The 10986-nt window shown below is 37.9% G+C and overlaps 1 protein-coding gene across 2 annotated transcripts in view; it reads left to right on the top strand.

Moving 5' to 3' along the window:
* The window catches only part of TNS3 (tensin 3), a 191853-nt gene that overhangs the window by 85600 nt on the left and 95267 nt on the right, over positions 1-10986 (top strand). For both annotated transcript variants that reach the window (XM_009289806.2, XM_019474767.1), the window contains 3 exons: positions 2922-3051; positions 4054-4119; positions 7048-7152. In XM_009289806.2, coding sequence (XP_009288081.1) covers positions 2922-3051; positions 4054-4119; positions 7048-7152 — 301 coding nt within the window. The remainder of the gene's footprint in view (positions 1-2921; positions 3052-4053; positions 4120-7047; positions 7153-10986) is intronic.

Genomic DNA, 10986 nt, shown 5'->3' on the forward strand with positions numbered 1-10986 from the left:
TGCCCCATCCCTGGAAACATTCCAGGTCAGGTTGGACGGGGCTCTGAGCAACCTGATCTAGTTGAAGATGTCGCTGCCCACGGCAGGGGGGTTGGACTAGATGACCTTTAGAGGTCCCTTCCAATCCAAGCTATTCTATGATTCTATGACTGTTGTTGCCTAAGGAAATGGAATAGATCACAAAAGAAATTGGTCTGAGACAAATTCAGTATCTCTCAAATATGTGTTTAAAATGAAAAATGAGCATATAGCTTTTCAGTAATGCTTGCATCATTTTAAAAGAGATCAACTTCATTAATTCCATGCTATTATTGGAGGTAATTCTTCTGAGCAAGCCAGTGTCTTATTCAGCATGGTAGTATTTCCTAAACAAAGACTTCACTTCAGTTTTGAATATTTTTTAACTATGTCTAAACAAAAACATCCGTGGTTTCAGGAAAAAGGAAAATCTATAGGATGCTCAGCCTCCAACTCCAAAAGGTTTAACCACTTGAAGTGCATGGGTTTAAAAAAAAGACGACTTGCTTGTCTTAGGTTTAGAGAATTTGTTACCACAATGTAAATAGTATGTGGTGATACAGCACAACCACAGCTGTTGAAAAGCTGCACTGACATCTGTAAATGCATATAGGTATTTCCCAGCATATTATAGTGGCTTGCATTAATTCTTGAATGTGGCATCAGAAGGTAGTGGAGTCAGAATTCAGTTACGCTTAGATTTCATTGAAAGCTTATTATGTATATTGAGCACTAGAAGATGTTTTCAGTATCCTGGGTATAGATGTACACTGTTACTGATTGTAAGAAAGGCCAGATTTTCATAAACAATTGCAGTTCTGTACAAGTAAGTTGTTTAGGATATGCTAAGTGAAAATTATTCAAGCCTGTTACTTTGAATTAGAAAGTAGAAAGCAGGAACTACATAGTTCTCTGAACTGACCCAGATTCAGCATTTTTGTAAACACAATTATGCAAAAGACAGTAGATTCTGAGTAAATCCAGCAAGTGTGCGAAGCCAAAACTCTTGACAAGTTAGAGGATAAAATCTGTTGTTCAGGTATTTAGTCATCTGCATCTTCAGAAACTCTCACGTATGATCCACATGTAAAAATAATGTGATTGTTTAAACAGCTAAAGAAGATAATGTTTTAACACAAAATTGTGGAGGAATGTGCATAAACTTAAAGAAGCTCTTAAGTCTTTTCAAGCTTCTTTTTGCTCACATAATATAATTGAATAGAATTATCGTAGTTACTCAGTTACTTTCAGGCTGATGATACGTTTTGGAGCAGGTTAGTTCTAATATCTCTTATCAGGGGCTTGCTTAATCCCCTTTCTGTCCATTTTTCACTTCTGGGCAAACTTGCAGTTTTCATCCTTTATGATGGTGTTTTGCCTTTACATAGAGTTGCTGGGCTTAGTGGAGAATGAGCGTTTATTTATTCTTGAATCAAGCAGTCTAACTGTTTCTCCTACCTTATATTTCGGTAATTTAAGGGACTGACTTACGGCCGTGGTTCTAGCAAAATGGTGCTGGTAGTTGTGTTGGACTAAAAGGAAATAGATCCCTTCAACAGGTAGGGGTTTGTACGCTATGTTAATTTTAGTGGGTGTAAAGCACTGTTTAAAATAAGAAGGAAATACTATTTTACCTGGTATTACCACTATGCTATAGGGGATTCGCTTTTAAAAAACAAACAACCCCACATCCTTACTTTCAGATAAAATAATGCTTACTTGTGTAGAGCATCTCCCAGCCTTTATAAAGGGTTAGGAATATGTGGTTTGCGTAGAGAATACCTGAAAAAAACCCCATCTCTGGTATATGGGCTGAAATATTTCAGAAGTTGTCCTATGTGCCATGTATTTGGTCAGTGCTGATTAACTTCTGAAATTTAAGGCATCATGGAGTTACTATAATGAAGGGTAGAGAGCAACAGCTTATGTTGGATTTTTCAAATCCTGTAGTGAGAAGAATTTCGTAACTATGTTTTAATCCCAACTTCCAGAAGCATCCCTCTTAAACCCCTACATCTTTCTTGTATTACTTCAGTTTGAATAACTGTTTGCTCTTCAGTTATTCAGTATTTTCTGTCTAGAACACTTTTCTCAGTCTGCCTTAAAAAAACGTGATTTTTGTTGTCATTTTAATACATTTCAGTAACATCTTTATCGTAAAATCCTGATATCGTCAGGATAATATCACAAAATTTTCAGTCCTGTGACTAAGGTTAGCAAAATTTTTATGTATTCCTGTGAGAATGATGAGTGGCTTTGTATTACAGTTGACTCAGAGAATTAGTAGGTAAAATATCCATAGGTCTAGTCTAAGGGAAGGTGGTGTTAGAGAGTGGGTGTATTGTGTTCACCTTTAGCTGCTGAAAATCATACTAGATATTATTTTTAGAGAGTTCTGTGTTGTTCTAGCCAAGGTGTCAAAACTACTACCAACTTCCCATAGTAAAATAAAACAAGGTCCTATCATCACTAGGTTTTTAAAAAGTCCTAAAATAGATGTAATCAGCTTGCGGGCTTGCTTCTAAAAACTCTGCATATTCTTCAGTTATTTTGAAATGGGTGTGCTGTAATTCAGTTTTACATTAATTTGGTACTATGAAGAAGTATGGATACAAGTCAGCATTCCAACATTGTACTGACAAATGTTGTGATTCTGAATCATAGTCTACTGATTGGTGACTGATAGTGATGAAAATAGTAATTATTATTTTTACACATCCAGAACTATCTTGCCTTGGGCCTGTATAATTTTAAAGGATTGAATAATGCATCCCCTGCTTGTTACAACATCAGAGGTGTCTGCAGTAAATTGCGCTGTGGCTGCTTTACTTAGCAACTAATGCATATGCACACGTTTGTTCAGATGCATAAGAAATTACTTCCCGACATGTTTTTCTCTCTAGCTGAAGTGTTATCACAAAAAATACCGGTCAGCTACTCGTGATGTGGTTTTTCGCCTTCAGTTTCACACTGGAGCTATTCAAGGACATGGCCTGGTGTTTGGCAAAGAGGATTTGGACAATGCCAACAAAGGTACTTGCCTTCTGTGGTTAGTTGGATGCGTATGTGTGCGGGGGTGCATGTGTGTGCCTGTGCATGTGATGATCATCTTCAGGACCTGTTTTCAAAAGGATTCTTTTTTTTTTTTTCCATCCCTATTTTTAGGGAAAGGGAGACTGCTTTCTATTAGTTAACTCATAGCACATAACACAGGTAAACCCCCAATGAGAAGAAAAGCTCTTCAAGTGAGTTAACTTGTCAAAATAATTCAGATACTCCTATATAGGCCTTATTGCCTCCTCTCACATTTGTAAAAACAACAGACATTTGTTTAAAATGGTGACTCTGTTAGTCACCATTACAGGAAATAAGATGAGCTAAGCCGATCCCTTTTTTGGCTGATGAAAACAGTCACAAAGTCTGATACTGTGTTTGTGACCTAGTCTGCTTGAGTATGGAGATCTTTTAATATGCTTCAGAATATCCAAAAATGGAGGCAAAGTTTTCAGATATATTTGAAAATGTGTTGTGCTAGTCTCTGTATTTTCCAAATTACTACTTCAGTTTTATTTTTATGCTTATATGAAGGACTGTAACTCCCTCACCCTATGTAACTAGCAAACTAAAATCAAACATATTTTCCTGCAACATATGGCTACACAAAACTTTTGTGGTCAAGTATTGCAGTTTAGCCAATATAAAGAACAATTTTAGTTTGCTCCTGGGTGTGTTTTCCTTTAAAAGCCAAAGCCAGCCATGTCTGTCTAAAGAGAGGTTTGGGAACTGTACATCTCTTCTGCTTTTGACTGTTCTTGGAAGTAAACAGAACTCCAGCTGACACTTCCGTGGTCTTTTCTGGAGAATGTGTGGGGCAAAGAATGTGGCTCTTACAGAAGCAAATCGCTAAACTGCAAGTGAGAAGGGAAGAGTGACGAGGGTACGTGTATTAATAGCTGTAGAGAATCCTGATTTCTGAGTGCCTTGGAACTGCTTTCCTGGGAGATAGCTTGCTGAAATACTATCCTTTGTTTTCAGATGACCGTTTCCCTGATTACGGCAAAGTGGAATTAGTGTTTTCAGGAACTCCAGAGAAAATTCAAGGTGAGTATACAGAAGAAAAAAATATGCTTAGTTTGAAAATAAACCACATTGAAATGTACATTTTTAAAAAAAATCCTTTTTTCCTCTTCTCTTCTACTTTTCTTGTAGAAGATCTGAAATTCAACTTTACTGTTAAAATACGCAATATAGTTACTGGTTTAAATTTGAAAAAAATTAATGAAGACTCTGCATTTACATCAGTATAGGAGTGATCAGATTTTGTTTTAAGACTGTACCAGAACAGTTGCTGATGACTAGTAGAAAACATTTGTATATCTGTGTAAAACAAGTGTAGTATAGGTAGTTTGGCCTGGCATAAGTGACAGCAGTGGCCTATCCCATAACCTTTTCTGGATGTTGTCATAACTGATTATGTTTGCAGTGGTGGAGTTTGGACTGTCTTCAGTTTAGCATAAAGAGATACAGCTATAGTTTTGTTGGAAATGCTTCTGCTCTGAAGTTGGCTTGTAGGGTATATCCTGTATGCCTCCAGAATTCTATTGTAATATGTCTAAGATCATAGATAATTACGACCTGCACTAAGAACTTAAGGTCATGCTTTATATTGCAGTTTAATTCTGTTAATGGATGTGTTCTGACTCATTTTATGGTGTCCCAAAAAGAATGGATTCTGCCTGAGACTGAATGAAAACCAAATATTCTTAACTGTCTCATACATATTCCATTCAGTGTCCTGTGAATTGCATGTTTTCCTTTTCTTTTTTTTTCCACCAGTTTGATCACTTAGAAACTTGTAGTACCAGCCAGTAAGAAGTTGGATTCTGTCCAGGTGAACACGAAGATCTCACTTAGCCTGTTGGAAAGCCGTATAAGAAAAACAGTTTTATAAATAAATTTGTCCAGCTTGTTCTAAACATTTCTGGATAGTAAATGCTTGAAGAGAGGCTAGCTGAAGTGTCTGAAAAAGGATCAAAATTTTTTCAAATCTCCCTTCTTTAGCCAGCCAGTAAGAAGTTGGATTCTGTCCAGGTGAACACGAAGATCTCACTTAGCCTGTTGGAAAGCCGTATAAGAAAAACAGTTTTATAAATAAATTTGTCCAGCTTGTTCTAAACATTTCTGGATAGTAAATGCTTGAAGAGAGGCTAGCTGAAGTGTCTGAAAAAGGATCAAAATTTTTTCAAATCTCCCTTCTTTAGATGGCAAATAAGAGGTGTGGTTTTTAGCAGGCTCCAAGTTGTTGGAAAGTAAGGTTCTAACTAATTGGAAATTTGTATTCCAGTTGCTATCTAAGGGATTAACTGGCTAGGAAGAAGAGTTCACTTTTAAATATTTATTTACAATTTCTGCAGAATGACTTTTCCACATCTGAAAATATTATAGAATCATAGAATAACTGCAGGGTATCTCTAGTCCATCCTCCTGCTGAAAGCAGGGTCATCTGTGAGATGGAACCAGGTTGCCCAGAGCTTTGTACAGTCAAATCTTGAAAACCTCCAAGGATGGAGACTTCACAGCCTCAATGGGTGGACTGTTCCAATGTCTGACTGTCCTCACAGTGGATTTATTTTTTCCTTCTATTGACTCTAAACTTCTCTAGATTGAATTTATGCCTGTTCCTTGTTGTCCTTCCACTTGGCTCTGTCTCCTCCATGGCCTCTGGGGGGCTGCTGTCAGGTCCCCCCCAAGACCATCTCATCTCCAGACTGAAGAAGCCCTGGTCCCTCAGCCTTTCCTCACAGGGCAAGTCCTTCAGTCCTGACCACCCTGGTCACACTCCCCTGAACTTGCTTCATTTTATTCATATCTTTCTTGTATTGTGTAGCTCGAAACTGGACACAGTATTCTAGAAAATAACTGATTGTGATACAGTTTTTAAGAAAGAATGCACTTGCCAAGAAGATGAGACACCTAAATATTTAGGTAACAAACTTCATAAAACTGTCTTGTGACAAACGTCATCACAGAAACTCTCTACAGATGGCTTTTTTCTGCCTGCATATAAAGGTACAGGACCATAGCATTCTTGTCCTTCTAATTTTAACTATCCTTGTTTTGAAAGTCACAGCATATGCATTAACACTTTGCTGCTTTAGAACAATTTATAATAGGACTTGCTTCTCCAGACACAGCCAAAGAGTTGATAACTGAGGATTTCTTTGTTCCCTAATTGAGATAGAGGAGCAAAGGCAGAAAGCTGATTTGATTTCTATCAGTGTCAAAGCCAAGTCCAAGGTCATGAGTTCTTGATGCCTGTGCTTTGCTTTTGAATCACTGGACCACACCTAAATTCCTCACGGTATACATTTAAAAGCTGAATATTACCTTATGCCTCGTTAAGGGCACAAAAACATGGTTACTGCTGAAAATTCCAGGTATGTTTGGCAGAGCGTACTTAAGCGTGGCCAAACACATTGAAGGCAAGCCGCCCCATCTCAGATTCTGCCGGAGAATGGGTGAAACAGCATAGTTGGCACCTTAGGGGAGCTGGGAGGGACACGGAGTAGCAGTTTTCAGCTCTCCCTATTCATCTTTAGTGGTAAGTTGTTTAGGATGATAATCTCTAACAGTCTTATTTTATCATTCCTTTAGTACCATCTCTTTATAGATACTTGTGGTTTCATTCTGAAAAGCTATTTGTTTTATCGTGCCTGCCTATAGGGCTGGGTGGATCATCTGTGTTAGTCGTGTTTAGGGGCTGATCCAAGTTATCAGAGCTATATCATAATCAAGAAGCTCAAGATAAAATTCTCTGCTTGTACCTTCTGTAATGAAACATAAAACTAAGCTTTTTTTAGCTGGTTTAGATAACCTTTCTTGCCCTATTGCTGCTTCTTACATTTCAGAATATGGTATTGCAGTTTGGGGAGCAAACTTCTGTCAGAAGGCCACATACATATGTGCGTATATATCATTACAAATGTGGCTATGATAATTTTTGGTCTCAAACAGATGTTTATTTTTTAGGATGTGAACACCTTCAGAATGACCATGGAGTGATAGTTGATTACAATACCTCAGACCCACTGATACGCTGGGATTCCTATGAAAATATGAGCCCTGATGGGGAAGGTGAGTAATTCGGTCACATGAGACCAAGGCAAAACCTTTTGCAACTGTGCCAGAGCGTTTGAAAGGGAGGAAGGAGAGCTCGTTTGCTTGAACCTAATGCCACTTCACTGATGTGTTAAGTAGCTGTCTACCCTTCCCTATTTAGCTTTAGTGGCTCTAATGGAAAGAAAGCTGTAGTAGTTGTTTAAGAGAGATTCTTGTTAATGCACTGAATTGGACTGAGACACAACTGGTTGATATGAGTTACTTTATTATTTGTAAATTTGCTTAAAAATTTTTTTTTGTTCTAAAGCTTCTAGTTGGAATCCTAATATAAAGCTTCTAGTTGGAATCCTAATACAGAATTTTAAGAACAACAAAATGATGTGGTGAGTTTGTAGCCTTCAGTACTTACCATGTTATCTGGAGTGTTGCTTGAGGTGCTCTAGGCTGTAAAGTTACTGATAAACAAACAGCAAAGGATATGCATATTTGCATATTTCCCCTCATAAATTTACCTGTTTCCGAATTGCCCTTTTATTTCTTAGATTTTTCTTCTGTAATCTGCTGATACATGCAGAAGATGAAAGCCTCCAGTAGCTGCCTTCAGATTCTGACTCCAGTGTGGATGCTTTCCTGATGCTTTGCTTGAGTGAATGTTGTGCTTTTAAGGGATATAGTTTTCCAGTAAGGACTCAGAATGTCACACCTGTGTCTGCACACCTCAGTGCACATGCAAGCCTGACATTGTTGCAAGTAAAAACATGAGAGAAGGTATTGAATGGATGCCAAAGTTCTTGGTTTTAGAGCTCTCCTGTTATGAAATGAGAGAGAAGTAAAGCTAGGATACTTAATTAGCCACTCTCTAGGCTCAGTTTCCATTGATTTTTATAATGTGAATTCAGCATTGACCATCTAATGACTACATCGGTTAGGGTTTTAGGGGCAGAGGCATACTGGGAGCTTGACTTTTTTCCACTGCATCACTCTTGTACAGGAGTATTTCCTAATCCACAGCAGACTCCAATCTGCAGAAAACTAGGGGAAAATAGAGGGTGGGAAGAGAACGGTCATTTGGCACCATTACATGGGGCAGGTAGAGCACTCCGTAGGGAGTCATCAGAGGTTGGATAAGACTGTGCAGTGTCTTTGAGAAGGAGTAACATCAGAGAGACTGAATCTTGGCTGAAGAAGATGTCTCAATTTCTACCCAGGATGTTTCCATATCATTTGCTTCCTTCTTTTTTCCCCCCCATCCTTTTCCCCCTCCTTTGTGTATACATAGCCCTCAGCAAGCAATGCATTGATGTCAAATATCTTTTTAATTGCTAAGATTGATTGGATAGATGGATTTGACCTTCCCATCCTCATGCATTGCCTTGTAGGTAACTACATCAGTACAGGAAATTGAAAGCAGAGATAAATGTGTAGGCAGCACACTGTTGGAAGATACAGAACTGTATGCTGCTCAAGTCTTGTAGAAGACTTGATCACAGACCATTCACAAGTACAACTAGCTTGTTTTCCTGATGTTCAGAAGTCATACATGCCACTTAATAGGCTTTTATGTGTAATTTGTGTGCATGATATATTTTTAATTACCTGAGATACAACATAAATATGATGTGTTAGCAGAGATATTGAGAAGTTTATTGTGCATCTGCAGAGAAATCACTAGACTTGAAGCTAGAGGATATACCATAAGAACATGAGATGTATCCAGATACTCTTTTCTCAACCAAACATTTAGGAGGCAGGGTGTTACCCTGTGATGCTCACAACTGAATTGCAGGCAGAGCATTTGTCTCTGCATAGGCTGGGCAAAAGATCAGGAGGGGCTAAAGCACATACACAGGGGACAGCTAGATTTTTCTTTTAAGGATGAGATCTGTACTCAACACAAAGGTAAGCTTAGTCTGCTGCTTGAGGTAAACATAGTTTGCTTTGGTCATCTTTTACATAGGATTTATAAACACCAGGACAGACTTCTCTTATGGTTTGTTGCAGCGATTCAATATCGTGCTTTTGCATTAAAAAGATGTATTAAGTCCTAGTTTTCACCACAGGTGAGAGACCACTAAGAGGAGATGCTGATTTCGCATCCAGAAAGTGAGCAAAGTACCTTAGAGTCTGAAGCCTTTAGCTACAATCCTGAAGGCAGAGAGAGAATCTTTTCAGAAAAGATTAAGGTACAAGATGTGGTGCATTTGAAAGGCTACATAACAGTGGCGGTATGTTTAAGATGCAGAGAAGTCTCATACAGAGTGCCGGTTTCAGATCTACTCCATATTAAGTTAAACACCTAGCCTTATGTAGGAACTGGTCTTCACGGTTTTACTTGTACCTGTTTTCCCACAGGAATTTCAATAGGAATAATGAGATGTGATTGTGACAGATGATTCCTGTATTACAGTTATACACCTTTTTGTTCATTTCAAAAATGTGTGCCTATGAAATTCCAGATCAAGGTGGCCAGGAAGGCTACAGCAGAGCTTTGTGAAATGAACAGGATTTGCTTTGTAGGTATACGTGTGTGGAGTGGCTATTTCCAAGCTGATATGTTAAAATGGAAAATTAGAAGTGAATAAGAAAGCAGTATTTCTCTTTTGAAATCCTACACCGATTTGGCCTTGTTACCAAAAGAACAAAAGATGAAAGGACATGATAAAAGATAAATGTACCCTAAGTATCTTGGTTTGTTGGCATGATACAGTATTGCAGACAGAAAAAATTGCCTTTTAAATGATCTTGAACCCTTTGATGATAATAAGGTTGTGTACATTTGTGTTGAATATAGCCAGGCTTTGGAGAGCTCGTTCTCTGGATTTAGTTCCTTGTCCCTCATTCTTAGCAGTATAGGAATTTTGACAATTGGAAAACAATAAATGATTTGAATTTCTTCTCATAAATACTGTTTCTCTTCAGATCCCTTGGGAAGTGTCTCTTGTATATTGCACTAATGGTCCTCCATAATAGACTGAAGATTTTACTAAGTTTGTAATTCTAGGTTTGTATCAGATTTCCTCCTCCTCGAGCAATGCATTAGCACAGAGACTTCTGATATGCTGATTTAAAAGTATGCTGTCAAATGTAGGATTTGGAACTACAAGAATCAGGTGATCTTCCTACTGCCATGTAGAAATCTGAGATAGTTGCCATTGGTTTTCTTGTGGTTTTAAAGTCATGGTACTTATCAAGTCTTCTGTGTGTTTTGTGGGCAGGAAGGAACAGAAATGACTTTTGATCTTTCTGAGTACTTTTTTTTTTTTTTTTTTCTTTCTTTCCCTTAAGGCATCACTTACCATACAATAGATGTGTATGGATTTACAAAAGGTTGCTCATTTGCTGCAAAATAGCAAGTTGATCACAAAGATATACCAGCTGTGGCCACAAATGAGTCATATCTTCTTTTATATCAAGAGATTGAAATGTGTCCCAATTGCTCTTGATAATCATATTTTCATAACTTGGATAACCTCACATACTTTCAGTCGCACTTCACTGTCTGTCTTCCTTTTGATTACTAAGGTCATATGCGTCTCCTTTTTATTTAGACTGATTTGGGGATTGGGATTGTTCATGATAATATTTTGGGAGTAGTTTGAAGTGAAGTGATGGACTAAACTAATGTGGGTTTAGTAGCTATTGTTATCATTAAAAACCAGTAATTGTGGCATTTGGGGCAGGGAGAGGCGGAGTAGTGATAAATGAGGATGAAGTATTTTCTATGGGAACAGAAAGTTGAAAGAAACAAGTAATCCCTTCCCACTCCCTGAAAAACTTTTCATATGCTTTATACTTACTAATCTCTCTCTCTCTCTCTCTCTCTCTCTCTCTCAAATATCGAATGGCAAC

The sequence above is a fragment of the Aptenodytes forsteri genome, unplaced genomic scaffold, assembly GCF_000699145.1.
Source record: "Aptenodytes forsteri isolate BGI_AS27 unplaced genomic scaffold, ASM69914v1 Scaffold234, whole genome shotgun sequence".
In the NCBI taxonomy this organism is placed as follows: Eukaryota; Metazoa; Chordata; class Aves; order Sphenisciformes; family Spheniscidae; genus Aptenodytes; species Aptenodytes forsteri.